Raw genomic sequence first — 16781 nt, 5'->3', positions numbered from 1 at the left:
GCGCTTGCTGAAGGTAAATTGATTGGAGATTGGACTAAATTAGTATTTTGCGAAATGAGCTGTTTTCTAACGAAAATGAGAATCGCAAACTCGACAATATTGATCCAAAAAGAGTGTATTATTTCAAGCTGCGATGATGCTACGATTTTGCAAGATGGCTTTTCGAATGTTTCTGTTGTTAGTTGCATTGTTTTTTCGAGAGAACAACAATTAGGCAGCTCATTTGCCAAAACAGGAAGCCTTTTACAGCTCAAAAACATCTCACTTTTATCACAGATAGATTCCATGGAAATGAATTCGTTTGTATTCATGAAAAGTGATTCTCCTATTTGGAATCCTTCTGTTTTAGTTACTGTGTCATCTTCATCATTTTCATCTGTTTTAATATCGACCACATTTTTTGCTTCATCTGTAATTGACTCAACATTGGAGTTTCATGATTCTGCTTTTTTCAATATCAGTGCAACGCAAAATGCGAGCATACAAGAACAAAAGCCGAACTCTTGCTCTATAACAATTTCAAATTCTGCTTTCAATCATGTGTACGGAGTGTATGATGGCGTGCTAATCCCTTCAATCTCTTTTGACGTTCATTCATTGATTGATTTTAACTCAACACACGTTTCATGCACGCGGTGGGTAAACAAGCGTTATTCAAATGAAACACTCGAAAGAGTTGTCCTAGATCCTTCAGTTGATAAGGAATTTACGTTTGACTCATGCACTTGGAAGGGAATTAAAGGCGATGAATTTGGACAATGCATCTTTGCAAGAACACAAGATCAGACCGTTTTAACTCTTACTGTAAAAAATTGTAATTTTCAAGATTGCGCAAGCTATATCGGATCAGGAGGAGCTATCTTTGTGACTGGAAATGTGGCTGTAACCATAGAAAACTCTTCTTTCCAAGATATAAACGGTGAAAATGAAAATAAAAATGTTGAAACAACTGCTGGAGCTGTTCATGTGATCAGCATTCGTTCTCCAGCAATCAGGAAATGCCTGTTTTTCGATTGCAGTTCGAATGCTGATGCATGTGTCGTATTCGAGCGCAAATTATCACAGATACCTCAAAGAAAAACTGACTTTTGCGGAAATCACACAATATGGCATCAAAATAATTACTCACAAATTCGTGAAAGAAACAACTTTCCATTTGAAGGCAACTGCTTAAAAATGCAAACAAAGTGGAATTCCGATCCAGACGAATTCTTCAAAGAAGTCGAGCCAGTGCTCATACAATGTACCTTTTTGAGATGTTATTCACAAGGAAGCGGAGGCGGACTTTATCTTAAGGATGTTGAAGAACGGGCTCTTATCTATGAGTGTGATTTTTCCGGCTGCAAGGCTAATTATGGAGGAGCAATTTACGTGGTTGTAGCAAATGCAGTATTTTTGAGCTGTGATAGACGATTGCGAAACCAAGATTTTTATTGCATATATATGAGCTATTTCGCTGTAAATACGGCAGATAAATATGGGCATGATGCTTTTGTTGCGAGTGAAGCTGATTATGATGATGGACTCAAGCTCTTTTCTCTGTGCAAAACGTCCGAGCTGAAAGAAGGAGCAGTCGTTCAGATGAAACGGAGCAAACCTGATGAAATTTTTTTTCTGTCAAAGTCACTAGAAGTTGCTCGACGAATTATAGAATTGGATTCCACTGCTCCTTTTAGTGTTGCTTGCGGTTCTTCGGAACATCAGCAGTGCCAGACGCTTTCCCAAGTGTTAAGTCATTCTTCGTCCAATGAAAATTTAAAATGCGTTATTCATTCAAATGCAAAATCGTTTGTTAGAAGCAGTTGTTCTATAAAGGAGATGGAATTAGAGATTGATGGAAATGGTGGAGGAGCGATTGAAATTGATATTCAGAATTTTGATGAAAAAATTTTTTCTGTTTTAGATATTGGAGATAGCACGTTTACAATGCGAAATCTGGCTGTTATTTATCCAAAAATGAAATTATATCCATATTCAAGTATTGTAGGTACAGCTGATTATTTAACACCTTCTTCAATTATTGTGGATCATGTGATTTTTAGATGTTCCAGCATAAGCGAACAATCATTCGATCTTCAAAGGAAATTAGTTTCAACTGGAAAGCCATTAATCTCGAATCAAGCTGAACATTTTTGTTTCTTTATGTTGGATAATTTTGCATATCTAACAATTGTTGAAACAACTTTTTCTGATGCACCAACTGATGAAATACGATCAATAATTTTTGTGTGGAATATCCTGAATCTTACGATAGTTGACTGTGCTTTTAAAAATATCAGTTCAAATATTAATTCTCCGATTTTATTTAATGGAGCATTTTTTCAAGGAAATTTTGTTTCAATTCGAAATATTACCGCAGACTTAATAACAACTAACTCAATCTGTGGAGGATTTATTGGCTGTTCATTATATGAAGGAACATGCTTAGCAATTACAAATAGCTCGTTTCAGTCATGTTCAGCGACAAACAACGGAGGCGCATTGTCAATAAACATAGTGAAAGAAGCATCATTAATTTTGGACCAATTATCATTTTTTAATAATTCTGCCGAAAAATATCGCGATATGAGATTTTATTCATATTCTCTTCTTGATATTAACATTCAAGGGATTTTTAGCTTTGTTGATAAAGAAATTGACGGGATGGAAATTGGCTGCTTCGATAGTTTAAATTATATGTTTGGAATTAGCATTGCAGAATTGCTAACAACTTACGAACATTCCACAATATTTGTTTCTTCTTCGCTTGGAACGGATTTCACTCGCTGTGGAACACAAGAATTACCTTGTCGTTCTTTAACGTATGGTTGGACTCATCTTTGTGAACCTCGCAAGCTGATAATTATTGATCTTGTGTATCTAACACTTCCTGTGTCATTGGAGAAGGCTCAAATTTGTTCGTCAAGAGAAACGGGGATGATGGGGAAAATTGAGGTTAACATTAAATACAGCGACAGCTGGACGGATATTGTATTAATAAGTGACAGTGTTACAGTTATTGGCATAAATTTTGTACTGCGAGCGATGACAAGTAGGACAAAGAACGCAATAACTTTCATCAGAGGTTTCTCAATATGGAAGGATGTTATTATTTCTTTCTCTTCAATGATTAAAGAGCAGTCTATTAATTACACGATCTTTAACATTGAAGGAGGAGGAATATCTTTTAATAACCTGAGTATCAAAGGGGAAAATACTTCGATCACTGGAACTTTTTTTGACCTTGCATTTGAAGCTGATTCATTGAAGTTGAAAGACGTTTCATTTGATAACCTGAGGTTTTGGCATGATGTGATTTTTGTTTCAAATATAAAGTGCTGCGAGGTGAAAAAGATGAAAGAGAAGCATCTTCAAAATATCTTGATATCGAATTTCTCGAGCAACAAAATGCGTTCCTTGACTGAATCAGAAGAATACTATAAAAGTGCAGGTGAGAATAATTTGGTTGGACGTTTTCTTCGAAGTAGGGAAAGCGCAAAGCTTAAGCTGGAAATAAACAACTCATCATTATCTTGGTTTATGTGCCCTGAGGATTATGAGCCTTTTGGAGGATGTATTTATTGGAGCGAGAAAAATCAAGAAGGAATAGTTTCTTCAGAAGCTGCTGCTGAAGAAGAAGAGAATTGTGAGCTTTATTTTACAAACTGCACATTCAGCCATAACAGTCTCGATACGAATATTTATTTTGATCAAACAAAAGGAGGAGCAGTATATTTGGCATTTCATTCGCAGACGTTTCCTTTTGTGTTTCAGGAAGTTGCTTTGTTTCAGAACAAGGCGAATATCGGGCGCGACATCTTCATCAGATGTCCGAGCATCTCAGATAAAGGAGAATCGCAGAAATTTGGCGTAAATTTCAACCATTCACTTTGGAACGAGAAAAACTCTATCGGAGCAGAAAGCGAAAAAGAAGGCAAAGTTGTTGATTATCTGGAATTCATCACATACAGAAATTCTGTCATTTACGTTAGCGGAATGGAAGACTCGACGAAGAAATTCAGAAGTGAGCTTTTATCTTCCTCTGCTTCATGCTTATCTTGCACTTCTTTGCGGTGTATGAACGATGAATATTCAAAGGATAAAGGAGGTTGGGACATCTTTTTCTGTGGAAGCAAAGACGATCCATGCCGCACAGTGAATTATGCAATGACGCATTTATCCACTTTTTCTTCATCACCATCGACAACACAAGAAGCACATGATTCCTCAGGAAACAATTCATATTTCGAAAGACGTATTCGAAGTCTTGAAAAAGAAGAAGAGCAGCCTTCTCTGCACATTATTGGCGAAGTTTATCTTATCAATTCTGTTACGTGGATATCAATTATTATTGAAGGTGATACGGAAGGTGCTGGACTGAAGCTTGAAAGCATCTGGAATGAAGTGAATAGAGAGGAGGGAATAAAGCAGCAAGCAAAGCTGAGGGAAGGTAGTAGAACAACAGATTACCATGTAGCGATTAAAGGAAATTGCAAAATGAATAACACGAATGTGAAGATCAATGCTGACTTGCCCGTGAGCTGTCTCTTTTTAATCAACGATGAAAGTGCATTTGAAATAGAAAGATGTGCAATCTCCTCTGCGAAACAGGAGACAACCAGTCCAACTTTTCTCAAAATTGAAACAGGAACTCTTCTATGCGTCTTATTGAGCCTGAGCAAGGTCCTGTTTTATAGAGGCTCATTTTTCATTGACTGCTCAGGGATTGACGAAAAAAGCAAAGTGAGAGTTGAGCTGAAAGATTGCTGCTTCAAGGAAATTAAGGTGAGCGATCAGAAATCTTTGATCGTGTTTTCAATTAAGGAACAAAATTTCATTGAAAATAATGAAAATCAGCATACATTCGAACATTCTTCTTCTTCTTCTTCACTTTCTTCTATTCCTTCAGATATTCCTTCATTTCAACATAATATTTCTCTCTCTTCTTTGCCTTCTCGCATTTCAACGTGCATTAGAAACTCTTCAATTCCAGTTAATATTTCTCTGCAGTTGATTAGAACTAACATCTCCCTCAGTTCTCGTTCAGCAGGAAAGGGTTTCTTTTTGGCAGCGAGTGGATGCAGCGCTGTTCACATTCAGGATTGCTGCTTTTTTTATGTAGATTTGGCATCTTCGGCAAACGATAAACAGAAAAATACAGAAAATGCTATCTGTATGTGGGACAGCTCCTTTGTGAGTTTTGTTAATTCCTCGGTGGATATGCAAAATACAACATTCAGAACAAAGCTTGTTGGTGCCATTGACTCCAAAAACAGCTATTTATCGATTGACGTTGCATCAATGAAAGGGAATTCTATTGAATTAGATGGATTTCCGAGTGTTGCTCACAACATCATATGCAGAAGCGATGAAACAAAGAAAGAAGGAAAAGGTGTTATTGAACTTGTTAATGATGCTGGAAGCTCGATCTATTCTAAGCATTCTGCCAAAAGCGAAAAAAGAAGAATCTTTGAAGAAACTTACGAAGAATTACCTGATAACTTTTGGATTGAAAACAACAATTGCTCGCTTACTGGGTTTCCTAATGATCTGATGTCTTGTCTGTTTACACCTCTTCCTGAAAATGTTTCAAAGATGATTGTTGGAGAAGGATGCGAAGTTCAGCTGACAGGGAAGTATCTTTTCAACTGTTATTTGATGATGCGTATTTTGGCAAATAAAACAAGTGGAGGGAAAGTGCTCACTGAGCTAACAGAAATTGCAGTGACGGAAAATTTGAGCAGCAGCAGCGAAAATGCAATATCTGCATTTTTCTCTCGGGACGTTGTGGAACGTTCAAATGGGGCTGAAGTGTTTGCAGTTTTGAAGTTTTTTGATGATCGGTCGTTGATGAAAGAGCAGGAAACTTATCCTCTGCGTGTGAGTGATGGAAAGGATCTGGGCAGAGCTGACAACGCATCAACAGTGATGATTATTGTTGTATCCACTGTTATTCCAACTGTTGGAATCGGATTTATTATCCTGTTGCTTTTTGTGCGCAAAAAGTGGAAGGAAAAAAGACGGATTGCAGAATACAATGAAAATGAAAACCTTTTAAATTCGATTAATTCAGACTTTTCTGAAATAACTGCAAATAAGAGAGAAAACCCAAGGTATTTGAATTTTGTTAACGACTACGGCACGCTCGCAAAGCTTATCGATATTCCTTCAGATTCACAGGAGCCTTATCTTGAGGATTGATGAAAATCAATATTTTAATGAAATCAATATGTATTAATATGTTGAAGTTCTTTTATTTCTATTTCTTTTTATATGTATATCTATTATTTTTGTACATGCGAAGCTGAATATTCACTTCAGAAGATTAAAGTGCTGCTATCCCAATGGAAAGTTCCATCTTTGAATGTTATATCTATTTAACCTTAAAAGAAATTTAAATTTTATTTTATTTTATTTTATTTTATTTTATTTTATTTTATTTTATTTTATTTTATTTTATTTTATTTTATTTTATTTTATTTTATTTTATTTTATTTTATTTTATTTTATTTTATTTTATTTTATTTTATTTTATTTTATTTTATTTTATTTTATTTTATTTTATTTTATTTTATTTTATTTTATTTTATTTTTTGAATTATTTTGTTAAAAATGAATGAGAATGAATTGTTTTTAAATCAAGTTCAACTTTTATAAGACTCGTTTTTTGTCAATTAAGTGAATTATTTGTAATTTTTATTTGCAATTTAAAATGATTTATCATAATTATTCATTTGTTTGTTCCATTGCAATTTAGTTCTCCACAATAAATGAATGAACCAAATCTATTCTTCTTTTTGAACATTATCATATTTTTATCACGAAATGCCATCCAATTATTTTTCATTTTGAAAATTTTTTTTGGTAATTTTTTCTATTTTATCATTTCATACAATAGAATTTTTTCTTTAACAACTCATTTTTCTCTTGGCCGTTCTTTCTTAAATTGTTAAATCTTCGAATCATAAAAACTGTTAGCTAAGAGCATTGTTTTTCAATCTCTTCTTAAAATCCCTCTTTGAACAGCAAAACTATATTCAGCATTTTTCTGCATTTTGTGTTCATTTCGAAGACAGCATAAGATTCTTTGAGCTCAATTCTTCTCAGATTCATTCAATAGCAGATATTTTCACCATTTTCATAAACTTTCTTTCTCTTATTTACCAATAAATGACATTTAAATGAAGGAATCAGATAACTTCATTTGAGAAGAAATTTTTTGCTTTATGAATTTTGTTCCACACAATTCTTTCAAAGATTTTTTCAACTTTTTAATATTTCAATATTCAAAATTGCACTCCAATATTAGTTTTGTAATTATGCGATTGCAAAAAAAGTCTGGAACAAATCATTGAATTTTTCATTATGAAAGAATTCCGTTCCATATTCTAGAATTAGATCTAAAGCATTCCCATTTTGAAAGTTCAAAAGGAAAGAATTTTAAAACTATTTTCATTTGAGCTCGATTTGCACGCAGATGGGAGGAAAGCATAAAAAAGTTTGCGTACACTTGAACGTGTTTTGATGTTATGAATTTCCACTTGACAATTCAATTTTTAACAATGAAACCAAAATGGTTAAATATGGACTGTAAACCATAACAATTATGCAACAGATTCATTAGTCGAAAGATTCTTTGGTATTCATTTATTATTATAATTGCAGTTTTTCGTTTTTCAATATGAGTTTTCTTATTTTAAAAAAAAAATAATTGAGAAAAATATTTTTTTGATGAAATTCTTTAAAAAAGCAGAACAAAAAAAAAAAAATAAAGAAGGTTCAAGAATTGGCTTGAATGCTTAATGAAATAGATGAAATTGATTTGGAATATCTTTTAACAATCAAAGATTTTGACAATATGCACAAAATGATTGAAGAAAAGAAGCTTTTGATGAATGACTCACTCGTGCTGTTGAAACACTTTGGATATAACAAGGTATTGAAATTCTCGCAGATTTATGGAGTTGAAGAATCTTCGTTTTACGAAAGATTTGAGGAGATGATCATTGATGAAGACATGAAAAAGAAAGAAAAAGACGAAAAGAAGCTGATTGAACTTTGTGAATTCTTTCTTTTGCTAAAAGTTGGCAAAATAAACAAGATTCTGACAGTGTGTGTATCTCATCTTTTGAACGTTGCTTTGAACAGGGACAAAAGCGAAGAGATGCAATAAGATGTGGAAATGGCTTTGTTGGCTTTGAGTGGCATGAACTCATTTGTTGTTTGAATTCTCTTTTTTCTTTTTCGTTGATTGAAATTTTCCTTCCTTTCTTTTTCAGCTTTTTGAAAAAAAACAATGCTTGGAAGAGAGAATAGAAATCATTCGATATCAACAGATGCATCATTATCTAACTCAACTTGCTTATCAGTCTGTTTGGACTATTCTTGTGGATAGGTTAAGATATGGCAGAAGTTTGAAAGATATTATCGTCAATGAATTGAATTTTAAGAATGAAGCAAGAAAAGAATTGGAGAAGTTGATACGAAAGGTTAATTGGAATAAAAATGCAAAATAACTCGGAACAATAAAAGAGGTTTGGATAATAATGAGATGGCTCAGTTTTCTTGATGCGTTTTTTTCGAATTGCTGCGTGAACAAAAAAGAAGAAAATTCACAACTTATCGCTTGCCTCGTTAGACTATGCAGAGCAGCAAAAAAGGGATGAAAAGAATTATCAGTTCCTGCGTTAATATTTTTGATGCAATGGCAAACTTTAATTCTGTGAGCGTGGCTGAGCGAATGCTTGGAGGAGTTCTTGATGTTGCTTTGGAGGAGATTTACGAGCACACGTTCAATGAGAAACTTCGCATGAACTGCTTACATTTTTTTGAAGTTATCTCATGCAAACTGGGTATTAAATTCAAAAAATTCAATTCTGTCGAACTGAAGGCAACAAAGAGAGAATTATTCAAAAGACTGGAGGAAGATGGATTTGAAGACATTATTACAAGCTTTGCTTCTGCAAAACTTCAGAGATATTTTTTTCATCGATTGTCAACATTTTTCAGTCTTGATTTTGCAAGTGAATTTTTTTATGATGAATGTGTTGATTTTGAATAAAGACATATCTCAACCCCAAAACAAAAAATTTCTTTAAAAAAAAGTTTCAAAATTGAAAACGAAAAAAAAAAATTCAAAAACTGAGACTGAATGAATTTTAACTGATGTTGCTGTTGAACCATTTTTGAAAATACTTTCAATTACAAATTTCATAACATTCAGGATGGATCTCAGGAAAAGAAAAAAAAAAAAAGAACTGAAATCAGAATTGTCAAATCAACAAATGAAAGATTTCAATCAACATCTCAAAATGTTTGACATTATTTCGATAAAACAAAATTTCCAAATATTCAATATTAACTTTTTCATCCAACAATACCAAAAATGTTGAACATATTTCTCAATGAATAACTCTCGTACCAGTCATAAAACAGTTCCAAATAGACGCTTATGGCTGTGTCTTCAAATCCTTCTTCCTCAAGCTTTTCCATTTTCTCCCTTTTACTCTTCTTCCAAATCAGTTTTTCATCATTTTCTTTTCCATTCAATTTTTTTATAAGGCAGTCAAAAAATCGCAGAATATTCGCAAATACACATATGTCTAACGTTGAACAAAGAATTTCTTCAAGAGCATAATCAACAGCCCCACAGCTCGCCAAATCTTCTATTTGAATTGCTTTCGAATGCGCTATCGTTTCATAAAGATAAAGACACTCTTGAAATATTTCACGATGTTTGTTTTTCGTAACTCTGCACATGATTATTATTAACGAAAACAATTCCAAGCCTTCTGCGCCTTGAAGTTGGCAGTACTGAAAATAGCTTTCCAGAGAGATACACCATCTTCTTAGTACGCATATTTCTTTTTTGTCATCCAATTCTTTTTCCTTTTTTGTCCAATCAACTTTTTCGATAAGTTCTTTCATCTCTATTGTTGCTTCTTTCACAAAATGAAATTCTTCAGCATTTGCAACAATCGTATCTGTGAAACGTGAACTATTAATCAATATTTTCCAAGCAGATTGATAGGAAAGCTGGGTGAGGTTGTGATTCTGTTGATGCTGCTTGATGATTTCTTTAATTTCATTCAGATACTGCTCATTCATCACATTCTTTTTTTTTTTTTTTAATAATATATAAATAATGAAGATAAACGAGAAAATAATATTTTGCTAATTCAAATAAATTCAAAATTGTTAGCTCACCTGATTATTTGGAATGTTACTCAAAGCCAGCAAAGCTCTTTCCACTTCTTTTTGCGTTTTTCTCCTTTTCTCTTCGCATAACACACATTTCAACAATAAAGATACGCAAGTTGAAAGCGAAACTTCTGACTCAAAGCTCTCATCATCACAGATAAATAAATAACATTCAGAAAGATCAGTTAATAATTTTTCATTGTTTTCTTCTTTCTTCTCTTCATCAATTATCATCTTCATGAGCATGATTTTCCAAATTCCTGTACTAAAATCATTTTTCCGTATATTTTTTAAAAGCATGTGGAAACAGTAATGTGACAGCAATGAAGCAGAATATTCCAAATATAATGGTTTTTCTTTTGTCTTTTTGAAGAATCCAACAAGATACTTATCTTCAAGAATTGAAGTCAACTCTTCCTTGTTCATTTCTTCAATTAGGCTGTCCATCTCTTTCAAATTCAAAATTTTCTCGGTGATCATGCAATGTTTCATTTGCTCAAAAAGTTCTATGAAAAAAATTTAAAAAAAAATCAGTTCAAAAACGATGTTAGATGATAAAGAAACTCATCACAAGCAAAAACAAATATAATAATACTTGTGAACTTTTCTGTCAAAGTTGTCTGCAAAACAATGAGATTTAAAGTTTGAAAAATTCATCGTTTTAACATCGATTTGTTTATTGTTAATTTCAAATAACAAAAATGAAATCATGAAAAGCATTTTCGATAATATGCACACTTTTACCAATTGCATTGATGGTTGATCAATTCGTCTTTGGATCTGTGTTGATGTTCTGGAAGACTTGTAATATGGGTTCAAAGAGAATTTTTGAAAGAAAATCAATATAATTGAAAAGCCAGTGAATTCTGCATAAAATACTGAAAACGAAAGTCCATTGAAAGAATGCAATTATTCATCAAAATGACTGCTTACACAAATGAGTATACGAAAATCAGAAATATTTTTTTATTAATAAAATTACAAAAAAATATTTAATGTTTTCTTTTAAATTATAGTTATAATGATGTTCAAATTTGCCATTAAAGCAACTTTAGCATATTGAAATCTGTTTCCTTTTATAATGAATTTTTCGTTGTTGGACAAAATTAATATTAAGGGCTTTGAGTTAAGTTGAAAAGTGAACTTTTAAATGAAAGAAAATCTCACTGCTTCCTCTTCTTCGCTTGGTATATGCTTGATATACATTTGTTTCATTTTTCATTTTTAATTGTTTATAACAATTAACTCGTTCAACATTTTATGATAGAACCGAAAGAAAATGAGCAATCTTTTAAAGGTCTTCCGATGGTCGGAGAGCAAATCAACATAAAGGAAATACACAAATCTTGCACGGATATCATTTGCATGATTTTGTTTTGGATTACACTTTTGTTGTTTGTTTTCCTTTTCGTGCTTTCATTTGTTCTTGGAAAACCTCGAAACATTCTTCATCCAATGCTTCCAAAGTTTGAAAATGTTTTGTTATTTATTTTATTTAATTTTATTTTATTATTTTATTTTCTTCTTTCTTCAAATATTATTTGATGAACAAATATTCAACATTTAAGCGGAGAGTTTTGCGGAAAATCCGATGAAAAAACATATAACAATACACACTTGCCATTCTTATTCATTTCCGAACCCGATGATCCTTCAACTGCTTTATGCGTTGAAAAATGTCCCAAAGGAAAAAATAAATGCATTTTGCCAATTGGACAAATTATTGAAAAATCAAAGCAAGATTGCGATTTAATTCCGGGTGCCATCTATGTTCCATATGACACAGTTGATGAAGCATCGAGATGTGTTCCTTCAGGTAAACTTGACCTTTCCAAATACAAGCACGTTGACCAGTTTCACGATGCACTCACGATGGGGGTTCAAGATTTCTCCTCCTCGTGGTACGTGATCCTGCTCTCCGTGTGCGTGTCCGTAGGCCTCAGCATCCTCTGGATTTGCGCGATGCAGTGCTGCGAGTGCTTCTCCGGCTGGCTGGCGGTCGTCCTCTCGATCCTGTGTGCCTGGGCAATGTCAGGCTTACTCATCTACTACGGTATCAAAAACATGAATGTGCTCCCTCTTGTCCACGGGCGCACCACGTGCTACGTGTTCATCGGCATTGGCGCGCTCTTCTTCGTCGCTGGTGTAGTTGTGATTGCAGTGAGTGCGTGTGTCGGGAGTGACATGAAGTACTCCTGGAAGATCTTCAGAGAGGCGTCCAGGGCGATGAAGTCGGTCTGCTCTGTTCTGTGCAACGTACTGCTGGTTGTGCTGCTGTTTGTGGGGACTGCAGCAATGCTGATCACGACTGTGGTGTATTTCTCAAGCGTGTCTGAAGTGGCAGTCGATGAGAACTGGAAGCCGGCAAGTGGGGGCGATGATTCTTCTTCATCTTTCTCTGCTTCTTCTTCTTCAAATCTTGTGAATTCTACAGTATTTTCTTCCTCCTCCTCTTTTGTCCCTCTCAACACTGAAGCCAACACAATCACTGATAACCACAATCACCAAGACACCCAGGACTCCCTCACAGCTGACGTTGTTCGCTCTCTCGTCTCCTCCTCTCCAGACTACCCGAAAGTGATGAAGATCTCCACCGGCTACCGCATCCTAATCCTCTACACGTTCCTCTTCTTCCTCATCTTCTGCTTCGTGCTCTGCGGGTTCAACCACAGCATGCTCTCCACGATTGGTGTCGAATATTACTTTGTACACGACAAAGACGATGTGTTTAGTTATTCCTCAGCTCGTTCGCTCTATTTGTCGGCCTGCTGCCACGCGGGTTCGATTGCTTGGGGATCGTTCTTACTGATGCTGGTTTCGCCATACAGACAGCTGGTGATGTGGCTGAAGAAAGTTGGGAGAGAAATGAAGGAGCAGAACGAGCTGGAGAAAGATGTCAGCCAAAAGGACGCGGAGGAGAAGAAAATAAGAGACAGCGAGAAAGCACAAAAGAAGAAAGCAGAAGAGGAAGCGAAGGCGAAAGTTGTCGATTTGGAAGAGGAACAAGAATCATCATCATCATCATCTTCTTCTTCTTCTTCCTCCTTTTCTTCAATGTCTTCTTCCTCTTCTCTGTCTTCTATTGTTCCTCATCCTCTGTCCCCCAGCAGCAGCAGTGGAAGCCTCAGCAAAAGCCAAAGCAAAAACAAAGGCAAAGGTAAATTGAATGGGAGTGCGTCAGTGACTGCATTTACCTCGTCTTATGGCGGAGGAAGCGATGAGAAAAATGGAATGAATGAGAAATTGGAGTCAGCAGGCAGCGTTGGAGAAGTGCTTGTTCTGCAGAGCAGCGACAGCGAATCGCCGATTGTGGTGTCTGTTGCGAAGGATGGGAAACCTCCTGCAAGTGCGTGGAACAGCAGCGGTGATGCTGCTAATAAAAGAGGAAAAGGAGCAAAAAATGATGAAGAAGAAGATGACGATGATGATGAAATGGTAGTGTATCTGAACAAGCCGAGCTGCTGTGTCTCGTGCTATTCCTCCTGTTTCAACTGCTGCTGCTCGTGCTTCTCAACGTCAATCGAATGGATTTCCTTCTCCGCTTTTTCGCTGAGTGCGCTTTCGGGCCAGAACTTCATCCGCTCTGGGCGAAGCGCTGTGAAGCTGTTCCGAAGGCACCAGGTGCTTTCGGACGCACACCGCAACATCCCTTCCTTTGTCATGTTTTGTGCCACTTTCACTTCTTCGCTGGCTGCTTTGTTTTTCAGCTTGCTTTGCATTTGCCCTGAGTTTTTGCCGATTCCGCAGTGGAGTCTGAATCCAAAAGGGAAAGTCCAGGCAGTCTGGCTTGTCTCCATTGCTGTCTTCTGGTTTGCGTTTGAAGGGGCGTTTCTTGTGAACCAGCTCATTTTGTCGCTGGCAGACGCTGTGTTTGTGTCATTCCTGGCGGATGTGGAGAATGTGGAAGGGAAAAAAGACGAAGAGGTGCTGAGGAAGATAGAGGAGAACATGAGCGAGGAGCAAAAACAGATGGGAGACGGGTTTAAGACCCAGTTTGCGTCGCGGCTGCTGAATGTGGCGATGAGGAAGATGCAGAAGAGAGGTGAAGACAAGATAGTGGCAGCGGCCGAAGGGAGGAAGAAGAAAATCGAGGAGAAGAAGGAGAAGATGAAGAAGGCGAAGGCGAAGGCGAAGGAGGATAAAAGGCGGAAGAAGGAGGAAGAAGAGAGGAAGAAGGAGAAAGCAGCGCGGGAGGAGGAAATGCGAAAACAGAAGATGCTGGAGAAAGCAGAGAGAGAGACGGAGGAGAGGAAGAAAGAGCTGGAGAGGCTGAAGAAGAGGGAGGAAGAGCTGCACCAGGAGTCGGTGACGGCTGTGCAGGCATTAAGCAGCGATGTTGGGGCAGTGCCGGAGAACCTGGCGCAGGTAGTGGTGTCAGACTATGGGGTGACACAGGCATAGAGGAGAGGGAGTTGAGGAGAGGGAGAAGGAGAAGGAGAAGGAGAAGAAGAGAGGAGGTAAGGAAGGAAAGATAGAAAGTAGTTCGAAACAATAGAATTATTGTATTTTTTCAATTGGAATGTGTAAATAATTTGAAAGTTAGAATTATTTTTATTAATTAATTTATTTATTTCTTAATTTATTATTTTTGATTTATTTTACATGTGGAAAATAGAGAAATCGAATGGAATCAATGAAGTCTGTATAATTTTTGTAATGATTTGATGTTGATTTGACTGAAATGCCCTCACTGCCATTGTGGGGAACGCACATAATGCTTCTAAAAGTTGTTTGTTTGAATTTTGAATATTTCTTTTTCTTTCCTTTTTTCTTTTTTTTAAATGCGAAAACGTGTTGTGCGATTTTTATTTAGATTTGCCTTCAAAAAGCTTTCCTTTTCTTTTTTCAAGTTCTTTTTTACAGAAGCTTTAACAAGTGCAAAATTGCATTTGAAACTTTTCAATTGGATTTGTTACCATTTTTCACTCATTTTGTCTTTCTTTTTGTATTATTTTATCACATCACATGCTTTTCACTTGCTTGACACTTTTCTTGTGCAATTTCTATTATTATATAGTTCATTATTTTATTTCTTTAAGTGAATGTTCAATCATATTTGCATTTTCAACATATTTTTTGAAATTTTGTTCTTCAGCAACTTTTGAATTTCAAATGTTAACAAAAATGTATCTTTTCAAAGTGTTTTGATTTTTTTATAAGTGAAATTGATGAAAATTTTGAAAATAATTCTCACAAAAAATTAAAAACATAAAAACTTAACAAAAACCCAAAAAGAAAGTTCCAAATGTTTTTGTTCGAGCAAAACAATCCAATGGTTAAAACCCGTCAAGTTCCGTACAAACACTTCTTATCAATCATACAAAAATTCAACTATTTTTCTGTAAAACAAAATTCAGAAGCAACGATATAAAAATTAAATAATAACGAAAATTAAAACATAAAAATAATTAAATATAACATAAAAATCAACTAAATGTTGCAGAAGCATGGTTAGTGAATATTCATAGCAATTGCATCCAATTCACCCGTAGAATCTGACAATAAACTCTTTCCCCGAAATTGACCCTTTGCATTCAACAAACATAAAATGCAAAAGAACACTTTGTGGGGATGAGCAACCATCCACCATAAAACAATCTCAAACCTTCACATCATTTCCTTCACAAATTTTTGTTATTCCCACTTTCGACTATATGATCAATATTTCCAATAATTTGAAAAAATGAATAACAATCTCCAATTAAAAAATTTGAACAATACACATTCGAATATTCGAATTTGTTTTGAAAGAAAGACTTTATTTATTTATTATTAGTTTTTTCACCATATATTTTCAAGATTGTGGTGTTATTTCACATTTCCTTTTTATCTTTTCCATTTTTCATGTAAAAAAGCTGTTTCATTTTTTCACATTGATAAATTTCTAAACAATATCACTTGTATTCTGTCATCTTTTCAAACATATTGATATCCACATTCAACTTATTTGTTTTTTTTTTTTGTTTTTAATAACATATCTTTCGTATTTAACTTCATCCTCCTCTTTCAACTTGATTTTCAAAATCATTTTCAATTGCCTCGCTAATAACTTAACTAAAGTTTTTTGAATGATTTTATACTTATTAAAAATCTAAGATGCTATTTTGGAAGTGGTTTTATTTTTATATTTTTCCTTAAATTTTCTCAAAATGAAAATTATCACAATTGAGGATAATTTATTTATCTTTTCATATCCGTATATGCGTCTTCATTTTCATTTAAACTTAATCAAAACTTGAAAATCAAGAAAATTTTTTGTGTTTTATATGATCAGAATGTTTATAGATCTCTATCTTCTTCCATCTTTCTATTCAAATGTCGCTCAAGTATTATCTCATTTAATCTGTCATCACTTTTTGTTTTCATCCGAAATCTACGTTTAAAGTCACATGATGTAAGTGAACATCTTTCTCATTCACAATATTATGAAGGAATATTTTCTATCACTTTTTGAAGGGATTGAAGTTTTTTTTGTTTCAAGAGAGCATTCTCAGTGAGTGGTGATTGGGAAAAACATGCACTCAGAGAACAGAGATATGTGAGGACTCAGACTTCAAGTGAAATAATTGCATTGTTCAATTCATTTGCATTGCAAATTATTT

General features: G+C 34.7%; 4 protein-coding genes across 4 annotated transcripts; 3 read left to right on the top strand and 1 right to left on the bottom strand.

The window, feature by feature from the left end:
- Positions 1–285: 285 nt before the first annotated feature.
- Positions 286–2056, top strand: MONOS_9789 (uncharacterized protein; the record flags this gene model as incomplete). The annotated part of the gene is made up of 2 exons (XM_067880320.1): positions 286–1987; positions 2043–2056. The coding sequence occupies 2 exons, from the start codon at positions 286–288 to the stop codon at positions 2054–2056; spliced, it is 1716 nt and encodes a 571-aa protein (XP_067720335.1).
- Positions 2057–3519: 1463 nt separating this feature from the next.
- MONOS_9788 (uncharacterized protein) lies at positions 3520–6890 on the top strand (the record flags this gene model as incomplete). Its single annotated transcript, XM_067880319.1, has 1 exon — positions 3520–6890. One exon carries the CDS (start codon positions 3520–3522, stop codon positions 6178–6180), a length of 2661 nt encoding a protein of 886 aa, XP_067720334.1. The 3' UTR covers positions 6181–6890.
- A 2087-nt stretch (positions 6891–8977) lies between these two features.
- MONOS_9787 (uncharacterized protein) lies at positions 8978–10990 on the bottom strand. Its single transcript, XM_067880318.1, has 4 exons — positions 10918–10990; positions 10775–10799; positions 10186–10685; positions 8978–10092 (listed from the first exon to the last, which is right to left on the bottom strand). The coding sequence occupies exons 1-4, from the start codon at positions 10930–10932 to the stop codon at positions 9346–9348; spliced, it is 1287 nt and encodes a 428-aa protein (XP_067720333.1). The 5' UTR covers positions 10933–10990; the 3' UTR covers positions 8978–9345.
- A 339-nt stretch (positions 10991–11329) lies between these two features.
- On the top strand, positions 11330–15318 carry MONOS_9786 (putative Plasma-membrane choline transporter; the record flags this gene model as incomplete). Its single annotated transcript, XM_067880317.1, has 4 exons — positions 11330–11366; positions 11447–11645; positions 11748–14717; positions 14795–15318. The coding sequence occupies 3 exons, from the start codon at positions 11330–11332 to the stop codon at positions 14578–14580; spliced, it is 3069 nt and encodes a 1022-aa protein (XP_067720332.1). The 3' UTR covers positions 14581–14717; positions 14795–15318.
- Between the last annotated feature and the right edge of the window lie 1463 nt (positions 15319–16781).

The sequence above is a fragment of the Monocercomonoides exilis genome (genome assembly GCF_001643675.1).
Source record: "Monocercomonoides exilis strain PA203 chromosome Unknown scaffold54-601524, whole genome shotgun sequence".
Taxonomy (NCBI): domain Eukaryota; phylum Preaxostyla; order Oxymonadida; family Polymastigidae; genus Monocercomonoides; species Monocercomonoides exilis.
Note: the sequence above shows the minus strand (reverse complement) of the source record. Positions and strands in the feature narration are given on the sequence as shown.

Excerpts from the sequence above, each read along its gene's own strand:
- MONOS_9787 (XM_067880318.1), bottom strand. Across the intron at positions 10,686-10,774 it reads TTTGACAGAAAAGTTCACAA|AACTTTTTGAGCAAATGAAA; the intron begins GTATTATTATAT and ends TTTTTTTCATAG. Across the intron at positions 10,093-10,185 it reads GTAACATTCCAAATAATCAG|AATGTGATGAATGAGCAGTA; the intron begins GTGAGCTAACAA and ends AAAAAAAAAAAG.